General features: G+C 46.7%; 1 protein-coding gene across 1 annotated transcript in view; it reads right to left on the bottom strand.

The window, feature by feature from the left end:
• Positions 1–2,538: 2,538 nt before the first annotated feature.
• vps13d (vacuolar protein sorting 13 homolog D) overlaps positions 2,539–22,052 on the bottom strand; it is a 67,396-nt gene continuing 47,882 nt past the window's right edge. Inside the window, exons 46-69 of the mRNA XM_079558124.1 lie at positions 21,799–22,046; positions 21,022–21,213; positions 20,820–20,946; positions 19,897–20,039; positions 19,679–19,809; positions 18,415–18,590; positions 18,216–18,339; positions 17,912–18,147; positions 17,754–17,847; positions 16,887–17,044; positions 16,712–16,820; positions 10,482–10,652; positions 9,219–9,317; positions 8,968–9,117; positions 8,011–8,160; positions 6,738–6,834; positions 6,515–6,663; positions 5,506–5,640; positions 4,913–5,080; positions 4,591–4,723; positions 3,339–3,534; positions 3,130–3,261; positions 2,817–3,057; positions 2,539–2,747 (exon numbers count right to left, since the gene is read on the bottom strand). Of these exons, the coding sequence (XP_079414250.1) occupies positions 2,616–2,747; positions 2,817–3,057; positions 3,130–3,261; positions 3,339–3,534; positions 4,591–4,723; positions 4,913–5,080; positions 5,506–5,640; positions 6,515–6,663; positions 6,738–6,834; positions 8,011–8,160; positions 8,968–9,117; positions 9,219–9,317; positions 10,482–10,652; positions 16,712–16,820; positions 16,887–17,044; positions 17,754–17,847; positions 17,912–18,147; positions 18,216–18,339; positions 18,415–18,590; positions 19,679–19,809; positions 19,897–20,039; positions 20,820–20,946; positions 21,022–21,213; positions 21,799–22,046 (3,691 nt within the window). The 3' untranslated portion in view covers positions 2,539–2,615. The remainder of the gene's footprint in view (positions 2,748–2,816; positions 3,058–3,129; positions 3,262–3,338; positions 3,535–4,590; positions 4,724–4,912; positions 5,081–5,505; positions 5,641–6,514; positions 6,664–6,737; positions 6,835–8,010; positions 8,161–8,967; positions 9,118–9,218; positions 9,318–10,481; positions 10,653–16,711; positions 16,821–16,886; positions 17,045–17,753; positions 17,848–17,911; positions 18,148–18,215; positions 18,340–18,414; positions 18,591–19,678; positions 19,810–19,896; positions 20,040–20,819; positions 20,947–21,021; positions 21,214–21,798; positions 22,047–22,052) is intronic.

Here is a 22,052-nt window from a genome sequence, read left to right as displayed (position 1 = left end):
TGACAATCAGAGCAATGTATCAACTGCAAAGGCCCACGACCCACTTTTGAGTCCCGACCCAGCAGTTGAGAACCACTGCAATATATAGTCTACGCTCTGCATAACTTAATTCATGTGCAATATCTGCCAGGAGTAAACACACATCACAGTTCTGCTTATACATTTGTAAGCATGCCTGCGTCTCTCTGCTCAACTTCACTCTTGTACATTGTGCAATAACCTTCAAGAGACTATGTGCAATATCTAAGGATGTCACTTATTATTATAAAAAAATATTTAAAAATATTGCTGCTTCCACCAGAGTTTGAAATATGTACAGTTTGGTCTGGGTCTCGGTCGCTGATGTATTTGTGTGCAATAACCATTATGTGCAATATAGGGCAAGAATGTCACTTTTTAGCGCCACCACAATTGTAAATATGTAGCCTTTATAGTTTTCTTCTCTGCACAATTTTACTCATTTACTCACCGAAGATTATGTGCAACAAAATAATAATAGAAAACGCTTTAGTCTGGTTCTTTGCACAATGTATTTGTGTGCAATAACCAGGGCTGCACAATATTTAACAACAAACTTGGTGTGCAATATTACATGCATCTGCATTTGTTTTAGGCTGAGTTGGCAAAAAGTGTGTCAATCTCTGTCATATTGAAGAATTTAGTTAATGTGCAATATTGTGGCTTCTTGTGATACAATACAATGATAATTTTGGCAATATATTGTGCAGCCCTAATGTGCAATAACCTGTATGTGCATTGTAATACCCGCTGTAACACTTCTGATTCTGCACAGAGTCCTAGGAGGAGGAGTCTGAACCAGGGCAAACCTGGCTGTGAGTGTATTGGTGCTACTTCCATACTTTCAGTGTGCAATCAAACCCTGCCAGGCTGTCTACATGTCTAAGTGTTGCATCACATCTTTAATCTATAATCTATAATCAAATAAAATAAATTCAGTGTCCTTTTTCAACAGCCGTAGATGCCATGCGGGGCCTACTATTTGAAAGTCAAGAAAAAAACTTGGTCAAAATAATTGTATTAATTTAATCGCTCAAAATGTATGTGACAAATAAAACTTATTTTTGGGGTATTTTGTAGTTTCAGAAATTGGGGCTAGATTCTTTTAAACAGACACACATTTACAAAGTAATAACGAAAATAGAGGCTATATGAAACCACTTATAGGAATATAAGTGGTATTTATAGGAAGCCACCAAATTTTAATCCAAGCCTTAAAGAGGAAATGAAATACGCACCTCGGGGCCACTGTGAGAAAAGATACAAGTTGTGTCGACAGCCATCTAGTGGACACCTGCAGTAACTGCAGCCTGACGTAAACAAAGTTATGAAAAGATTCCGTCATTTCAATTTCCGGATTTATACAGACTTAGAAGTACTTTTCATTTTAGTTTCAGTTAGAGTCACCCACATATTTCATATTTAATATATTTTATTAATCTCTTTGACAAACAGTCTGTGGCTGCTTAAGAGCCTCTGTCCATGGTGCTGATCTTTTAACATGAGCCCAAAAAAATCATTATTGTCTATTCAGCCAAGACGATGCACATAACCTGTTAGTATTAAAATATGTTTATTTATTTAATTAAGGCACTCACAAACTAAATTGATGACTCTCAACACTGATGAGAGTCCTCCCCCTAAAGGTCACGGAGCAGCACAGTGCAGGCCACTGAATCACCTGCTGATTTTATTATAACAATCACTTACAACATGTAAGGACATCAGCTACTTCTGTAGATCCGAGGCAGGTAACTGATCCAATCAGTGTTGTCACATTAAGGCTGATTTAAATAATAGGATTGATTTGTTCTAGAAACAATGTCTGCGGTTACCCCTCATGAAGAACATACCTGGATTTGTGTTTTGTTTCATGCTGCATATTGTGCCTGACTCAAACCCCTGCTGATGTCCTGAGGTGATGCACTCTTTTTAAAGTCTCAAGTTACTGGTAGGTTTTCTCAGCTGATGGACCCTTTCACCAAAAAACTTCCTAAACAATAGATCCTGGCCCGTACAGCCACTGGGTCACAAAAATGGTAAATTGCACTAAATAAAACGTTTTTATTGTTTGTTTTATTTTTTCATAAAACACTCCATATTGCACCTTTAAGATCTCCCGGACAAAATGAGTGCCGCCTGCCTGTGCAATCATGGTAGTGTGATACAAAAAGAAACATTTAGTTTTTCCATGTCCATAATATTTATCCTGTCCCCACAGAACCCAGTCTAACCTGTAGCCTGACTTATACACAAACAGTCCCCAGACAAATGTGCTTTAGTGCTTTAATAAAGCAGTGTCTTTACACCATCTCTGGTCAGTGCTCTCAGAAACATTTCCAATACTCTATATAATACACAAAATAGTACTTATGAGCTCATTATACAGTATTTACACTGCTGTAGGGGATTTAGAAACTACAAATATTTACATTAGCGTCTGTTCATAAAATGGTTTTATAACAAATATTTGCTCTGTCATCAGAGACATCTTCACTTTGTACAAACACAGTCTATACACGCTTGCATATGTGCCTTTGCTTCATGTGCACCAGATACTCTTCCTTCCATGTGATTAGACTAAAACAGAAAACGGCTCAGGAGTCCAGCAGTAAACAGTCCTCGTTTTCAGAGGGAGGCAGCATCAGCTGCTGCTCGTAGTACAGACTCTTGGCATAGTTGATTTCTTGAGAGATTTTAACGGCCAGACTCTCACTCTTGACATGAACCTGTGGTAAACATGGAGAGTGTTAAAGAGTGCAGTTGTTAGTAAAGCTGCTCACAGTCTAAGGTCTCACCATAGGTTTCTGGTGGGAGGCTCCGGGAATAGCCACTCCGCTGCTGGTACTCTCCGCCTTCTTGGTGAGCTGCACATAGACCTTCCCGTGATCCTTGGAGACCAGGCAGTGGTACAGGTCATCATATTTGACCTCCAGGAAGATGGCCTCTCTGTCCACATACTCCCCCGGCTTCAGGAAGTACACCACTTTAGAGGAGATAAGCACGCAGTAGCTGTCGATGGGCTCCACAGCGATGAAGCTGCCAAAGGAACACAGGGTCAGACTGAAGCAGAGCAGAACAGGACCAGAGCTTAGAGAAGGAGACACCTACAACTCTGAGTGGATGTTGTCAGTCAGCTGGAAGAGCTGCTCCTGCCCATCTGCCTGTGTGGGGGAGTACCGGGGCAGCAGGCCCTGGGGCCCCTTACAGCAGCGAGGCTTCCTGACACGCAGCACGTTGAGCCTGGGATAAACAAAAGGCTCCGTCACACACTGGTGAAAGTACCTTTGTATCTCCATCACACAGAGGGACGCTTTCACCTGTGGTTACTGAGGCTGGCCATGTCCCGCACCGTCTGCGCCGTCTCCGAGGCAAAGTCCAGCGCTCCAGCCACAGGTTTAGTCACAGTCCCAACAAGGCCCTTCCCCAGCCCGGAGAAAAAGCCGCTGACCCCTCCCTCTGTCTTTACCCCTTCCACCGTGGACGTGATGATGCTGGTCATGCCTCCAATGATCCCTGAACACCAGAGGACACAGAGGACACAGAGGTCAAAGAGGTCACAGAGGTCACAGAGGACACAGAAGAAACAGAGGACACAGAGGTCACAGAGGACACAGAGGTCACAGAGGACACAGAGGTCACAGAAGAAACACAGAGGTCACAGAGGTCACAGAAGAAACACAGAGGACACAGAGGTCAAAGAGGTCACAGAGGTCACAGAGGACACAGAAGAAACACAGAGGACACAGAGGTCACAGAAGAAACACAGAGGACACAGAGGTCACAGAAGAAACACAGAGGACACAGAGGTCAAAGAGGTCACAGAAGAAACACAGAGGACAAAGAGGACACAGAGGACACAGAGGACAGTGAGGACTGAGCAAACGCCACACTGGGACAAAGAGCAGGGGTTAAATCTGACCTGAAAAAGCATAAAACATGTGGCAATAAAGCAATGAAAATGTGCTTAAAAACGCATAACAGACAAGTTTTGCAGGTCTTGGCTTTCAAATGTCCTCCTGTTTCAATTCGCCTCCTATCTGGCTCCCCTACTCTCTCTGCTCTACTCCTCTCCCCCTTTCCTCCTCCCTCTCTCCTCCTCTCTCTCCCCCTTCTCTGCTCTCCTCCTCCTCTCCTCAATTTTCTCCTCCTCTCTCCTTTCCTCTTCTCTTCCTCCCTGGTCTCCTTCTCGCTCTGCTCTCTCCTCCTCTCTCCCCACCTCTCTCTACCTCTCTCTCTGCTCTCCTCCTTACTCTGCTCTCCTCCTCTCTTCTCTCTCCTCTGCTCCGCTCTCTCCTCTCCTCCTCCTCTCTTCTCTCTCCTCCTCTCTTCTCTGTTCCGCTCTCTCCTCTCCTCATCTCCTCCTCTCTCTGCTCTCCTCCTCTCTTCTCTCTCCTCTGCTCCGCTCTCTCCTCTCCTCATCTATTCCTCTCCCTGCATCACCGCTGAGGGAGTGCGGCTTTGCCTCATGTGCAGTCCCGACAGTACTGCGACTGCACACTATTTCTACTGTTCCCTAATTGCACAAAATAGCGACGGAGAACTTGAAGCCCTGACCTAGAGCCGACCTACCATGAGCCAGGCCATGGATGCCCGCCACCAGGTGCTCTCCGCTGGTGGCCCCGTGGTACCGGATGTACTCCCGCTCGCTTTGATGCCGGTTGTCCATGGTCTTTCCCAGGCCGTCCGAGAGAGTGCCTGCAAACTGAGCACAGCACAGCAGTCCGACCGAGGATGAGCGCCTTTGGCAAATAATCATTCCTGTATTAAACGTTCAATCCACCTCACAGTTGCGAGGTTAAGCAGAGGGCACAGAGACCCCAGCTTAAATACTGAAATATCAACGCAAAGGTGACCCGAGGTATTCCCAAAGCCAGGATAAGGACAAACTTACTTTGGCGGCGGAGTTGGAGACGCCGTGGGTGACGTTGCGGATGAGCCCGCCCACATTGCCGTATTTGATGAGCTCAGACATGCCCTCGGTGACGTCATTGAGGAGGCCCATGGGGTTCCCCAGGAAGTCCACGGAGCCCAGGATCTGTGCAGCCTGGCTCAGCAGCTCCTGTCACACACACAGCAAAGAGGAAAGAGAGGTAGAGACAGATTTCAATCTTCTCTCAAATGGTAATGGTAAGATGTTATGCTTAAGCCTGAGGTGGCAGTGGTGAGGAAAAAACTTCCATCTAGACACTCGTGTAAAAATGCTGAAATATTTTTGGAGACGTTAATCTAGATAATGGTTAGGAAGGGAAGGACTTTTTTTGTAAAGCGCCTTTACACGGCACCATTCACCCCATACTTGGTGGTGGTTAACTACTACTAGCCATGCCACCACCAATACCATGTAAGCCACCTACCCACACACCATATATCTCAAATCAGACCATTGTCACATACTCAGAAAAATAACAATCCAAGGCTTTTGGAAACATCCCAGAATGTTCCTGAATGTTGGGGTCTGGTTTGTGGGGCCACAGCGGGCGTTACCTCTCGGAAGTGCTTGAGGATGTCGTTGATGATGATCTCCTGCGTCTCATAAGGGTGCACTCGGGTGAAGGGGTACATGTTGATGATGGCGTCTTCAAAGCGGATCAGGGGGAAGCCCAGAGTGCCTTTCAGAGCCTGCAACAGGATCATTTAAGTCAGTGCTTCTCAAATATTTTCTGTTATGTCCCTCCTCTGCACCTTCTATAGTGCACACTTCCCTCTCCGTGCATTAATCAGGCAAAACAATCATCAGCAAATATAAGCTCAGATGCCCTAGCAGAAAGTTGTTCTCTGGAGCCGGTCACAGCAGAGCGAGAAAGAAGGAAGAGAAAGAGAGAGAGAGAAAGAGAGAAAGAAAGAGAGAGAGACAGAGAGAGAGAGAGAGAGATAAGACACGTCTCTGCAGCAGATACATTTGCGTCTTTGGGTTAAAAATAATGCTCTGCAGTGAAACAGCCAGGTGTGCGCGACAAAGGTGCAGGCTGCGCAACTGTCCCTGTCCTGGAGGCAGTGACACCTGAATGATGCGGACTGTAGGGATAACAGACCTACCGGTGGTTTATTGGTGTTACCGTGCTCGCTGTGTGTCCGCCCGGGCGCCTCTTGCCCCTCATACCGCTCTGCTAGAGCCTTTCAGCAGTTATGCTCTCTATGAGCACTGTCATTCAACAGCAGCAGTTTGCCGTGAAAGTTTAGCTTTGTGTCTTCCACTGTCCGTGAGAGCGAGTACTGACACTTTACCTTCACAAAGCGGGATGATTGTTGGTGATATTCAGCACGTTTTTTTTATTTAAAAACTTGGTTGTAATGTATTCAAGTGACGCCTTCATTTATTTGGCTTCATGCTGTCTGCTGCCAACGTTTTAAGGCATAGTAAACACACCCGGTCACACGCACTGGATTGATTTAAGTACACAACTGAAAACAATACGGCACTCCAACGTCCTGTGGGGAAACCAGAACTAAACCTAAATGAACACTGCTTTCAATAAGGGTTGAGTTGGTTTACCTTGAGGTCTGGCGGCAGTTTGTGGGAGGTGAAGACGCTGAGTTTGATCTGTGGGAGGCTTATCTTCAGGTTCTCAAAGTAGTACCTCTTTGGCGGCCCAGCGTTCTCGTTGGGCTTCTCGTGGATGTTCTCGTCCAGCCTTTCCAGCTCTGCACAGACGGGAAGTTATTCATGATCCTACTGAACGTGTAGGAGTTGTTGGACATGCTCGTGCGACACTCACCGGCTTCGCTCTCCCCGTATCCGAAGAAGTGCAGCAGTTTGAGCAGCAGCTTCTCCTCCACGATCACAGTGAAGCGCCGTGTGCTCACCATGAGGTGCTGAAGACAGAGGAGACTGTTAGTGGACAATTTGGTTTTAGTGGGATAAAACATTAAGAATAGGCCACAGTTTTTACATACCGAGATATATTGTTACCTGAGCTTAGATGAGTTGATACGTACCTGTCTGGTCTGCAAATGTTTTTTGCATTTTGTCTCTCCCAGCATAGGCATAGTGCCAACTGGGGTGAAGTTAGAAGCGACCAATCTGTTCCACGTTTTCCTTATTTAAACTCAGTTACGTGAGCCTTTACATGATCCAAGTATAATTACACAAAATTCAACATTGTCGATATTCTGAGCGGATAAAAAGGGGTACTATATTGTGAGGCGTAATAACACCTGTTACTTGGAGTACTTGGACGATATTACTGCATGGACGTCGAAGTACTCCAGGTGTTATTACGCCTTACATATTATTATTATTACATATTATACATATATTTATTTTTGTGTAACTATACTTGGATCAGGTAAAGGCTCACGTAACTGTATTTGGAACAGATTGGTAGTTTCTAACTTCACCCTAGTTTGGAGCAATACCTTTGCTGGGAGAGGCTAAATGCTAACAACATTTGCGTGACTGAGCGCACGCACAAAGATCAGAAAGGGACACATCAACTCGTTTAAGCTCAGGTAAGAACATATCTCTGCATATAAAAACGGTGGCCTGTTCCTTTAAGGCGGGGTTAAGAGGTTACACCAACCAAAATGGCGTTTGGCTTGTTACATGTCAACTCTTGCCTGCATCACTTTAATCGTAATTGACATTAAAAAATGACACTAAAAATGAATTAATTTGAATTTCATGTACCGGTAATTCACACTAAGGGTTTTAGAATTATACCATTTCATATTTCTTTTTTGATTGACATTGTTTCGAATGACCCAGACTCTTTTACAGAGCGGCTGAAAACCACAAAATAAGCCACCTGTTTGCTTACAGTTAAAACGCTTTTTACCTCCACAGCAATGTACCCTCATGAGAATGTTCATTTCCTTTTCTATATGTTGAAATATTATTATTGAAATATTTGCTACTAACTGTTGGCGGTGTATTCCACTTAAGTCTCATCATCGTCCAAGTAAAGTCAGCATAAGTGCTTCTTTACCGTGTCTATTGCATTTTGTGGGTGGAATGTTAGTGTTTGGAGGTTAGGAGCATTGTGTGAGCACCTTGAAGAGCTGGGTGAGCTGCAGGGTGCTGGGCACTTTGACAGAGTTGACCTGGAGGGCGTCCCCGGTGTCTGCGGCGCTGCTGTCCCCAGAGCTGGGACTCACACACAGCATGACCGGGTGAGTGGTGCCCAGCAGCTGGTTATCCACCTGACGGACACACACACTTTATGTTGTTAGGAAGTTGCGCGCCCTCTGCAGGCAGCAGTGGACATGATCAACATTTAAAACATTATAGTTATAAGTATAGAATGAAAACCAGCTGGTCTTTTCATGGCTACAATCAAGAGACAGTCATTATGGGTTTTAACAGGCAGCACTACATGAACACAGAAGAACCTCATAACATGTCAGCAGCACGTTGGCATATTACTTGGTACTCATCATTTTGGACTCGAGACTAAGCTTTAAGAAACTCATCAAAAAGGTATGCCAGACATTTTATTTTTACATTTAAATCTATAAGAAATTAATTGATAATACAAGCAGCTAAAACCTACTTCAATGCTATAATATTATCTGTTCACGTCACATCAGACAAGGACTAGCGCGCTTTGGCCACAGCCAGAGGTCGGTCCAAGAACGTATACCTGGTCAGAACGGTTTGGCCCTGGCCTTTGTTATGGAAAAGCTCGACAACGTGGGTGAAACAGCCATTCGGCTATTTCAAACAAATAAACTGAAATTGGAGAGTTTAATGCACCTGTAGTCCTTATTGGCCCCCCTGGCACTGCTTTTAGCAGAGGGACCGGTGGTGGTCGTCTGGTAGATTTAGTGATCATCTTCTAACGCGATGATCATGGTTGTAAAATGTAGCGATCAATTAATTGCCGCATCTTTATGGCGATTAACGATATTGTTGTTGTTTATCGTCCCATCCCTACTTCTGAGTACTATCTCACAAGAACAAACTAAACAGAGAGTTAGGCCCACTTCCTGACCTCTGGGTCACTGTACCTGGATGCTCTGCACGCTGAGCTCGAGCACCTCGTTAGCGGCCGTCCTGGTGAAGTGCACGTTAATACCAGACAGCGTGGTGAAGATCAGCTCCTCTGGGACACGGTTCACAAGGGAAACCCCCACGCCTTCGTCCAAGTTCACCAGCACCTGTGTGCAGACACCGGCTGAGTGTGTGACAGGTACGGGGGAATCGGAGTCGCCGCCTTTGTCACACAAACACAATCAAATCTGAAAAGGAAGAGTTGTACCTCCAGCTCCTGCTCCGTCTCTTTGGTCTTCTGTTCCCTGTTGGGCTCCAGCTCAGAGGTGGGAGACCCTGACACGCTCCGGCGAAAGTTATCACTGATCTGCATGGGGGAAAAGTCACCAGAATGTTCAAGGCTGATGATGTGTTGGGGGATTTCACACTTTAGTATGGGCTTTTATATACAGTTGCATCATGTCTTTTAACTGAAAGCGAAACGCTGCAGGTGATTGGGGGAAAACTGTAGGCATCAATTTGAAACTTTTGCTGTTATTGATATAAATATTGCAAAAAAGTCTTGCAAGTTTTCTAAATTGCTCATATTTTCAGAGACAAAATCTAAATAAGGGTCAGAGTCAGGTCTAAATTTAAGTTTTCATTTTATGACCACTCATACAGCCACTGGGTCATGATAAATAACTTATTCTGTGTTAAGTCCAAGACTAGAAAGTTTGGAGTCAGTATGAGTCACTAAGGTGGAGACATTATTGTACCATTAAAGAAAAAAAGAAAAAAAAGAATGAAGTTTCTAAAGTTTTGTAATGTCTTTAGCTGCTGCTGTCTGCCAAAAATGAAATGACCACATTTGGGTTACAGCGTCTTTGATGTCGCCTTTTGTGCTACACATTAACACCAAATATGTCAGTATTTGTGCATGAATAAGTGTGGGAAAGATGAGGGAGCAAAATCTCCAACTCGATAACAAACAAAATAAATAACAATAAATAAAATATTATTCCGGAAGTTCGTGTGGGCACTGCCATGAATTGTGCCCACCCCTTTTCTCCTATCTGCTAACATGGGACTGGAGAAGTCCACATAAAATCAGTTACTACATGAAAAGCCGTTTTTCAGCCGTGCAGAGAAACGGTGCAGTGTTGACTTGTTGGTGCAAATGAACATTGGACATTTTACACAAATCAATCTACAAAACATCAGATTTGAGCAGAGAATATTATCCCTTGTTCTCCGTTTCAATGAACGGGCTTTGTCAGGACAACGGAAGTGCCGAGACAAAGCAAAAAGAGGCAAAAGTGGGCGGGGTGGAATAAGATGAATAAGAGTGTGGTCAGCCATTAAAATTAAAATAAAAAACTAAAATTAAAACAAAAACTAACATGAGCATTTCCCCTAAAAAAGGAAAAAAAACGAGCTAAAAATCCTGTGTGTTTAACCGTGTTTAAGCCGTGTCTTGCCTTTAAACTTGTCACAGTAGCTAAATGTTACTGTGACAGTTTTGCGTGTAGGGTGGTGTGTGAAAAGTCACCTGCAGGACTCGTGTGGGCCCGTCGGGCAGCACCTGCACAGACAGGACCCCAGAGCCAGGCCTCATCTTCTGGTTGATGAACTGCTGCTCGGGGCTAGGAGCCAGGAGTCCAGAGTCCGGGCCCAGAACCACCTCGGCTCCATCGTACAGGCCCGTCACGCCGCCTTTCACCTGCGGCAGCACAGTCTAGGCTTAGCTCGGCTCTTCCTCACAGTCACACACACACACAGGCATCAGTCAAGACTTAGCTCGGCTCTTCCTCACAGTCACACACACACAGGCATCAGTCAAGACTTAGCTCAGCTCTTCCTCACAGTCACACACACACACACACACACACACAGGCATCAGTCAAGACTTAGCTCGGCTCTTCCTCACAGTCACACACACACAGGCATCAGTCTAGGCTTAGCTCGGCTCTTCCTCACAATCACACACACACACAGGCATCAGTCTAGGCTTAGCTCGGCTCTTCCTCACAATCACACACACACACAGGCATCAGTCAAGGCTTAGCTCGGCTCTTCCTCACAGTCACACACAGGCATCAGTCTAGGCTTAGCTCGGCTCTTCCTCACAGTCACACACACACAGGCATCAGTCAAGGCTTAGCTCGGCTCTTCCTCACAGTCACACACACACAGGCATCAGTCAAGGCTAAGCTCGGCTCTTCCTCACAGTCACACACACACAGGCATCAGTCTAGGCTTAGCTCGGCTCTTCCTCACAGTCACACACACACAGGCATCAGTCAAGACTTAGCTCGGCTCTTCTTCACAGTCACACACACACAGGCATCAGTCTAGGCTTAGCTCGGCTCTTCCTCACAGTCACACACACACAGGCATCAGTCAAGACTTAGCTCGGCTCTTCTTCACAGTCACACACACACAGGCATCAGTCAAGACTTAGCTCGGCTCTTCCTCACAATCACACACACACACAGGCATCAGTCAAGACTTAGCTCGGCTCTTCCTCACAATCACACACACACACAGGCATCAGTCTAGGCTTAGCTCGGCTCTTCCTCACAGTCACACACACACAGGCATCAGTCAAGACTTAGCTCAGCTCTTCCTCACAGTCACACACACACACACACACACACACACAGGCATCAGTCAAGACTTAGCTCGGCTCTTCCTCACAATCACACACACACAGGCATCAGTCTAGGCTTAGCTCGGCTCTTCCTCACAATCACACACACACACAGGCATCAGTCTAGGCTTAGCTCGGCTCTTCCTCACAATCACACACACACACAGGCATCAGTCAAGGCTTAGCTCGGCTCTTCCTCACAGTCACACACACACAGGCATGAGTCTAGGCTTAGCTCGGCTCTTCCTCACAGTCACACACACACAGGCATCAGTCAAGACTTAGCTCGGCTCTTCTTCACAGTCACACACACACAGGCATCAGTCTAGGCTTAGCTCGGCTCTTCCTCACAGTCACACACACACAGGCATCAGTCAAGACTTAGCTCGGCTCTTCTTCACAGTCACACACACACACAGGCATCAGTCAAGACTTAGCTCGGCTCTTCCTCACAATCACACACACACACAGGCATCAGTCTAGGCTTAGCTCGGCTCTTCCTCACAGTCACACACACACAGGCATCAGTCAAGACTTAGCTCGGCTCTTCCTCACAGTCACACACACACAGGCATCAGTCTAGGCTTAGCTCGGCTCTTCCTCACAGTCACACACACACACAGGCATCAGTCAAGACTTAGCTCGGCTCTTCCTCACAATCACACACACACACAGGCATCAGTCAAGACTTAGCTCGGCTCTTCTTCACAATCACACACACACACACAGGCATCAGTCTAGGCTTAGCTCGGCTCTTCCTCACAGTCACACACACACAGGCATCAGTCAAGACTTAGCTCAGCTCTTCCTCACAGTCACACACACACACACACACACACACAGGCATCAGTCAAGACTTAGCTCGGCTCTTCCTCACAGTCACACACACACAGGCATCAGTCTAGGCTTAGCTCGGCTCTTCCTCACAATCACACACACACACAGGCATCAGTCTAGGCTTAGCTCGGCTCTTCCTCACAATCACACACACACACAGGCATCAGTCAAGGCTTAGCTCGGCTCTTCCTCACAGTCACACACACACAGGCATCAGTCTAGGCTTAGCTCGGCTCTTCCTCACAGTCACACACACACAGGCATCAGTCAAGACTTAGCTCGGCTCTTCTTCACAGTCACACACACACAGGCATCAGTCTAGGCTTAGCTCGGCTCTTCCTCACAGTCACACACACACAGGCATCAGTCTAGGCTTAGCTCGGCTCTTCCTCACAGTCACACACACACAGGCATCAGTCTAGGCTTAGCTCGGCTCTTCCTCACAGTCACACACACACAGGCATCAGTCAAGACTTAGCTCGGCTCTTCCTCACAATCACACACACACACAGGCATCAGTCTAGGCTTAGCTCGGCTCTTCCTCACAGTCACACACACACAGGCATCAGTCAAGACTTAGCTCGGCTCTTCCTCACAGTCACACACACACAGGCATCAGTCTAGGCTTAGCTCGGCTCTTCCTCACAATCACACACACACACAGGCATCAGTCAAGGCTTAGCTCGGCTCTTCCTCACAGTCACACACAGGCATCAGTCTAGGCTTAGCTCGGCTCTTCCTCACAGTCACACACACACAGGCATCAGTCAAGGCTTAGCTCGGCTCTTCCTCACAGTCACACACACACAGGCATCAGTCAAGGCTAAGCTCGGCTCTTCCTCACAGTCACACACACACAGGCATCAGTCTAGGCTTAGCTCGGCTCTTCCTCACAGTCACACACACACAGGCATCAGTCAAGACTTAGCTCGGCTCTTCTTCACAGTCACACACACACAGGCATCAGTCTAGGCTTAGCTCGGCTCTTCCTCACAGTCACACACACACAGGCATCAGTCAAGACTTAGCTCGGCTCTTCTTCACAGTCACACACACACAGGCATCAGTCAAGACTTAGCTCGGCTCTTCCTCACAATCACACACACACACAGGCATCAGTCAAGACTTAGCTCGGCTCTTCCTCACAATCACACACACACACAGGCATCAGTCTAGGCTTAGCTCGGCTCTTCCTCACAGTCACACACACACAGGCATCAGTCAAGACTTAGCTCAGCTCTTCCTCACAGTCACACACACACACACACACACACACAGGCATCAGTCAAGACTTAGCTCGGCTCTTCCTCACAATCACACACACACAGGCATCAGTCTAGGCTTAGCTCGGCTCTTCCTCACAATCACACACACACACAGGCATCAGTCTAGGCTTAGCTCGGCTCTTCCTCACAATCACACACACACACAGGCATCAGTCAAGGCTTAGCTCGGCTCTTCCTCACAGTCACACACACACAGGCATCAGTCTAGGCTTAGCTCGGCTCTTCCTCACAGTCACACACACACAGGCATCAGTCAAGACTTAGCTCGGCTCTTCTTCACAGTCACACACACACAGGCATCAGTCTAGGCTTAGCTCGGCTCTTCCTCACAGTCACACACACACAGGCATCAGTCAAGACTTAGCTCGGCTCTTCTTCACAGTCACACACACACACAGGCATCAGTCAAGACTTAGCTCGGCTCTTCCTCACAATCACACACACACACAGGCATCAGTCTAGGCTTAGCTCGGCTCTTCCTCACAGTCACACACACACAGGCATCAGTCAAGACTTAGCTCGGCTCTTCCTCACAGTCACACACACACAGGCATCAGTCTAGGCTTAGCTCGGCTCTTCCTCACAGTCACACACACACACAGGCATCAGTCAAGACTTAGCTCGGCTCTTCCTCACAATCACACACACACACAGGCATCAGTCAAGACTTAGCTCGGCTCTTCTTCACAATCACACACACACACACAGGCATCAGTCTAGGCTTAGCTCGGCTCTTCCTCACAGTCACACACACACAGGCATCAGTCAAGACTTAGCTCAGCTCTTCCTCACAGTCACACACACACACACACACACACACAGGCATCAGTCAAGACTTAGCTCGGCTCTTCCTCACAGTCACACACACACAGGCATCAGTCTAGGCTTAGCTCGGCTCTTCCTCACAATCACACACACACACAGGCATCAGTCTAGGCTTAGCTCGGCTCTTCCTCACAATCACACACACACACAGGCATCAGTCAAGGCTTAGCTCGGCTCTTCCTCACAGTCACACACACACAGGCATCAGTCTAGGCTTAGCTCGGCTCTTCCTCACAGTCACACACACACAGGCATCAGTCAAGACTTAGCTCGGCTCTTCTTCACAGTCACACACACACAGGCATCAGTCTAGGCTTAGCTCGGCTCTTCCTCACAGTCACACACACACAGGCATCAGTCTAGGCTTAGCTCGGCTCTTCCTCACAGTCACACACACACAGGCATCAGTCTAGGCTTAGCTCGGCTCTTCCTCACAGTCACACACACACAGGCATCAGTCAAGACTTAGCTCGGCTCTTCCTCACAATCACACACACACACAGGCATCAGTCTAGGCTTAGCTCGGCTCTTCCTCACAGTCACACACACACAGGCATCAGTCAAGACTTAGCTCGGCTCTTCCTCACAGTCACACACACACAGGCATCAGTCTAGGCTTAGCTCGGCTCTTCCTCACAGTCACACACACACACAGGCATCAGTCAAGACTTAGCTCGGCTCTTCCTCACAATCACACACACACACAGGCATCAGTCAAGACTTAGCTCGGCTCTTCTTCACAGTCACACACACACAGGCATCAGTCAAGGCTTAGCTCGGCTCTTCCTCACAGTCACACACACACAGGCATCAGTCAAGACTTAGCTCGGCTCTTCTTCACAGTCACACACACACAGGCATCAGTCAAGGCTTAGCTCGGCTCTTCCTCACAGTCACACACACACAGGCATCAGTCAAGGCTTAGCTCGGCTCTTCCTCACAGTCACACACACACAGGCATCAGTCTAGGCTTAGCTCGGCTCTTCCTCACAGTCACACACACACAGGCATCTTGTGTTAGGTACAATAACCGAAGATAATACTTTGGCCAAGAGTATTACTACTTTAATAAATAATAAAATACTTTGACCCAAGTAGAAGTAAAAAGTACAGTACGAGCACGTGCGCACCGTTTTTTGTGAGTCACGTGACAAAAATGTCACCCGCCGCCATATTGAGTACTTTTTTCCAATGCAAATAACGTCAGACTGAACTGAACTCGCTGAGCTACAAACACTTTTACTGTCACAGAGAGGTAACGGGAACCACTACAACCACGAGGCACTGCACAAGATGCGGCCACATCTTAAAGCATAAAAATAACTAGATCACAAAGCATTTTGCCAAAAACTCTAATAAATGACAGGTGCAACTTTATGCAATATAAAAAAGTCTCCTGGTGACTGAAAGAAACCGTGTAAAAGATTGAAAATATCCCAGTGTATGGAAGTGCTGATGGATAATTTAGTTTAATCAGTTACCTTGCAGCCTACTTAAAGCCCTTGGACTTGACTTTAGTTTGTGATGAAACTGAAAGAAAAGAAGATGATAGCCTGCCATTGTACTTTCCATGTCCACGTACGTCCCAGTTTGGACACTCACAACTACAAGGAAAGACTTGAACCTGTGGCTAGACTCTACAACAGAACATACAAGATCCACCACAGGCTCCTGGTTGGATCCACCATTGCACTGCACTATCACAGTCTGAGGCCTTGATTTTCCTGAACTCTGCTCTGAGCCGTGGGATTAAGCTATACTTCTATCTGCTCAACAACTACCCGTCATTCAATCAGATCCACCACAAACCAAATCTTACCCATACCTAACTACAGGAATACCTACGGACAAAACTCCTCTGGAACATAAGAACCATATAGTCACCTGGACTTTTTAAAAAGACTGTGGTGAAACATCTGGGGGACATCTCTCACTGTGACACCAGTGACAGACACTTTAGCCTCACATCAGTGTGTTTCTCCTTTTGTGTGTGTTAATGGTTTAAAGAGGCGGCGGCCTGAACAGCATCAATAACTTGAATTATTAATAGATCAGATATTTAATACCGACAGATTCCACTAACTCCTCGCTCTGTCCTTCTTTTGGTTGAACAGAGGAGGGGCACATGTAAAGTGGCTTGTGGGACACTGAAGATCAAAAATCAAAAGCGCTGTGACCCACCTGAACCACAAGCCGGGGCAGGCCGCAGGTGAGCATGCCTGAGCTGAAGTACCAGGTCTGGGTGGTGCTGCGGCGGGAGTCTGGTCTCCGCAACATCAGAGGCTCATAACTGCAGCACGTAAAGAGTGACATCAACCATACTGTTGACTAAAACTGTTTTTTGATTTAAAGTGACCTGTTGTCAGAAACCGCTGCCAGCCCGGCGATGTCCAGCACCAGAGAGGAGTCCAGGGGCCGAGGCTGGGCCGGTTTGCTCTGAGGAGGTGAGGAGCCTTCGTGACACAACATCCCTGCTCCAGTCATCCTCCACAGCTGAGAGCGCTTCCCTGGCTCCTGTCAGACAAACAATGATCCACAAGAACATGTTTACCATCTTGTATTACGATATGAAGGCTGACTTAGGGATTCAGACAAGTGTGAGTCTCAGTTAGGATTTTTAAAATAATGTCTCATCTATAATCCTGTGTGTGAAGCTTCTAAACGTGTCAGTGTTGAACTGTGACAGCAGAGGGCGCTGTATGAGGAGCATCGGGCTGATTTATTCAGGACAGTCCTGTATAGGTCTTCAGAGGCAGCTCTTTTTAAAGACAAAAAACGGTAAGTCTGTTTCCAAAATGATGCGCAAAAGTAAAATACCCTAACACTCAAATCATGTCCTGCATAACATATATAAACAGTAAATATCCAGTCAGGTTAAAAGTGCTTAGCTTTGGGCCTAATTTATGATCCCATTCATTTCAAAATACACTGCTTTTCAAATTATAAGGCAAATTGTATTTCAGTGCCATAAAGGTAAAAATAAATAAATAAATAAAATAAATAAATAAATAAATATAAAAAAAATAAAATAATAACTATTGGGAGCCTCAAGCAAAACATCTATGAGGGTGGGAGGCAGTTTTCATCCAAACAGCAGCTCTGGGAGGCTATTCTGACATCCTGCAAAGAAATCCAAGCAGAAACTCTCCAAAAACTCACAACAACTCACACTTTGTCCACACATTTTGTTTAAAGATTCATAGAAAGGAACTCCAGGCTGTACCTTCTTCTTCAGAATGACCCTCTGTGTCTTGGTGTCCACATCAAGCACAAGCTCAGCGCAGCTCACCAGACGCTTCTTCCTCCCCTCCACTTTCCTGTATCAGCAGGAAAGGCGTCAGAATGCAGAATCCCTATAATGACTGAGATCGAGTCACTTACTGTGAGAAGGTGTGCGTGGCAGCGATGTAGATGAAGTTTTCGTAGTAGAGCTTGTTGTATTCTCGGAAGAAGTTCATGTCGGCGGTGACCTCGGATGACCCCGCGCCCTTCACGGTCAGGCTGAGGTAGGGCGGCAGAGTGGGCTCGTCACAGGCGTAGTCCAGCAGGGCCCCTGCCTTCACCTCTGTGCGCAGCTGCATGTCGGCCACGCCGTGCTGCCAGAACTGGACGGGCACCTGCCGGGCTCAGGGAGCATCAGTTTGGGAGCTCAGCTCAGTTAAACATGGACAGTAAGAAGGTTTACCTCGGAGATGTTCTGGACTCTGAAGGGCGGGGGCAGCTGGTCCGTGTCACTGAAGGAAATCTGATATGTGGCTCCCTTTAGGCTGATCTCTGTCCGCAGGAAGAAGCAGCTCCCCATGATGTCTCTGTACACGGACAACACATAGTCACATTAGCACACTGCCGTCAGGACGTGTGTGTGGAGTTCACAGCAGTCGGACCTCATGTTGATGTGGAAGGACTTGTTCTTGTTGATCTCGAAACCACCAGACCAGGTGCAGTTGGGTGTGTCCATGCGGCGCACACACAGGAGCTGGTCATAGTCATTACGGGGCCAGTGGAAGACCACACTGGAGCCGGGCAGAGTGGAGATGTAGCCCTCTGGGTTCACTGTGCCCTGAGAAAACAGCAATAACATACAGTACTCTCAAAGCTCTTCTGCATGTGATCTGTGCAGGGAGCGCATACCGGCTCTGCACTTGCAGCCTGATAAGTGCGGTGCACTATTGTACTATAGACAGAGACCAGCAACAGGATCCTTCAGGATGGAGAGGGTGCGGGCGGTTGGGTCCTGACGACACATTTCCCAAACTTGTGCACAGCAGTGAGGCTGCTTAATGATGGCCCTTTCCCCTCTCTCCTCCTGTCCCTTCATCCTCTCTTCCCTCCTCCTCTCTCCCCTCTTTCACTTCTCTTCACTCTTCCCTGCTCTCTCCCGCATGTACAGAAAACCATACCCCAATCTGCAATAATTGAACTGGACTTTGCATTGCTGCAGTCGTTACATCTATATCCAATTCTGACCATATTCTCTGTTTTTGATGCTTTTTATCTCTTTCTGTATTGCCCCTTTGCTGCTGCCAAGAAAGAATGTATTTTGTGCCTGACCAACGATGTATTCCTGATGTACCGCGTTTAAACAGTGGGTATTTATCAATGGGATCTGCACCATTTATTTATGCACTTTCATACCATACTGTTGTAATGCGCCAACGAAATACAGTTTTTTTATAAAATGACAATGACAATAAAACATTGATTGAGTCTAACTCGAAGTGGCTAATCCTGAGTCTGACCCAAACCAGAGCAAGGTCGGCTAGCCGAGAGCAGAGGAGGAAGGCCAAGTGGACAACCATTTTCTCAAAAACTGTCCAAAATCCGCGCAGGCTGAGGATTTCTTATAAATTAGACTATATATTCAGCGCAGACTGTGTGCGCTGTCAGCCCCCGTCTGAGAAAATGACTGTCCCAATGCTGCGTGGAGGCAGACAAGGAAACTAAAAGTAGTGGATACGAGGGTGTGATATAAGAGAGAGCTAACATCATACCAAATCCAAAGTTTCGGGGCTCCAAAATGAATTATTCTGTTGCCGTACTGAACGATACTAAATCATATAACACATATAACAGTTTGTCTTTGTCTTGTCATCTTGTGTCTTTGTGCATAATGCTACTGCTAGAACATCAGTTTGACAGTTTTCTCACCTTTCCCCTCGCAAACTCTCTCTGAGCAAAGGCCAGTTTGTAAGAGGAGCAGTTGTCCAGCAGGTAGCGCGGTGCAAAAGTCACGATGTGAGTGTCCCTGTAGCGTCCTTTCCCCTTCCTCACGTTTATACCTGCAAAGAGACGCCGATGTTCACGAAGCAAAACCAAAAAAAAACCCCGCTGACTTCACTGTGACAGCATGGCATGCAGCTGCTCACCTATATTATAGATGAGGCCAGGTCTGTTCCCATGCTGAATGACCTTGACGGCCCTCACACCACTCCCTCCATCCAGAGAGAAGCCCTGGCACCAGCCGGGAACTCCGTCTGGGTGGATGCCCTTACCGATGCGCATGGTGCACCTGGGAAAGAAAGGAGTATTCTCAGAGGAATACAAGCTGCTATCAAAGCCGCAAATCCAATATAATATAATGTCCATCACAGAGAATTTACCATCTCTGTATCTATATGAGATGATGTTGAACATAAAACCTGGCAAAACACTCGTTTTGACTCTTTAAACCATGTTCTGAAATACGTGATCTGTGGATTATTTTAGCCGTTCAGAATCCTTTACCAATGATAATAGCGTGTGGTTTAGCACCAGCCCATTAAAGATTGTAACGCTGCATGTTGGGCAGATTGTGTGGACATTTCCTCGTTCACACGACCTGGTCATTTGTTTTTGATCTGATGCTGAGAACTCATCCAACACTTCTAATACTGGCTCTCCTTATTTGATGGGAAAATGCTTCAGAAGTGGCTTTAAAGACCAAACAGTCTATATAGTTGTTGCTCTGTGATAAAGGAGCAAAATCTAAGGACCTTGGTTATACTTCACTGTGTTATTAATTAGCTCTTTAAAGCCTAGAGTGCTTGTAAAATAAATTACATTAAACCCTCTCACATCTTTGGACCTGCTTTTGTCTGACACCAATGACACGTCCCAACGTCTTACATGTGTTTGGCATTTTTACCAAATACCTGCCAAAAGCATAAAACCCACTCTGTAAACATTCACTATGTGAGCTGTTTAGTCTTGGAGAAAAAACGGCACAACTTGTAAACATAGTATAGCGCAAGTTTGTAAGTGTAATCATCTCTTCTTAGACGTATGCTGAGGAGAAAAGGTCTATACACACATTGCTGGCTGCTCCTTGTCAGTGTAGCAGAACAGCACTGGACTGAGACTTCGAGCCAACTCGTGTTCTTCAAACTGACCCGCGGCGTCCATTTTCCCATTGTCCTGACGGAATATCAACGGCAGACCTGGAAATTAAGGTTGTTTAGTAATATATACGACACGTATGGTACAGACAGAAGTCAACAGTGCAGGCTGTTCACCAGTTTTGTTGATGAGCCAGTAGGGGGCAGAGATGAGGATCTTGAGCGCCCCCTGTGCCCGCAGGATGATGCGGATGGTGAGGCAGAGCAGGCGCTTGTTGCTGTCGTACAACCTCATGCGCACCACGTAGTTCTGAGTGCCCGGGGGGATGAGGAGTTCTTTGCACACGGCGAAGTTTTCCAGCAGAACACCTAACATTGAGAGAAAAAAGTGCTTTAGGTGCTTAGCAGTGGTCACTGGTTACACCATGCCCAGAATCAGGACCAAACATGGTGAGGCTCAACTCTGACACTGTTTAAATCCAGGCCTACTTTCATTCCTGTTCTGTAAAGTACTTTGAATTACTTCTGTGTACGAATTGTGTTCTCCAAATAAGCTAGCCTTGCCTTACCAGTGGTCCCCAATCCTGCCACAAAGAAATAGTACACTATATATAGCCTGCTGCCTCCCTTTCGCATGCTCCCTCAGCTTGTGCTAATTTATCCAAAACTCCATCACGCTGCATTTACACTTGCATCTACAACCTTTCACGCTCTCACAGGATAAGACTGTAAATTGAAGAGTTCTGAGGGAAAAGCCAATGTGCCACTGTAGCGATCAAAGGGCTACGCTCCATGCTTTCGAAATGTGACCCATGGTCCATGTGCTCATAACTCCTCCCCCCCTTAATTTTCATCCTTAGATAGACTAAAACTTCATTCACACAATCATTTCCATAAAACTTCAAACTCAAATATCCATATGCCAGTTTTTTTCCTACACCCCATGGCACTGACCTAGCTCCATGTTCTGGGAGGTGTCTGAGGCGTGCAGCACGGCCTCCTTCCCAGGCTTCAAACAGCCCTTGATGGAGGTGGCCTTGATGTAGAAGTTGAGGTCACAGGGCAGCAGGTTGACCAGCACCATGGTGGGCAGCAGGTAGATGGTGTGCCCGGGCTGCCTGTAGATCTGCTGAGGTCCTCCGCTCACTCTCTTGGCCGGTTGCTGGTCGGGGTAGTTCTCTTTCTTGATGACCACACAGAATCTGTCA

This window comes from Gobius niger (genome assembly GCF_951799975.1).
Source record: "Gobius niger genome assembly, chromosome: 6".
NCBI lineage: Eukaryota > Metazoa > Chordata > Actinopteri > Gobiiformes > Gobiidae > Gobius > Gobius niger.
Note: the sequence above shows the minus strand (reverse complement) of the source record. Positions and strands in the feature narration are given on the sequence as shown.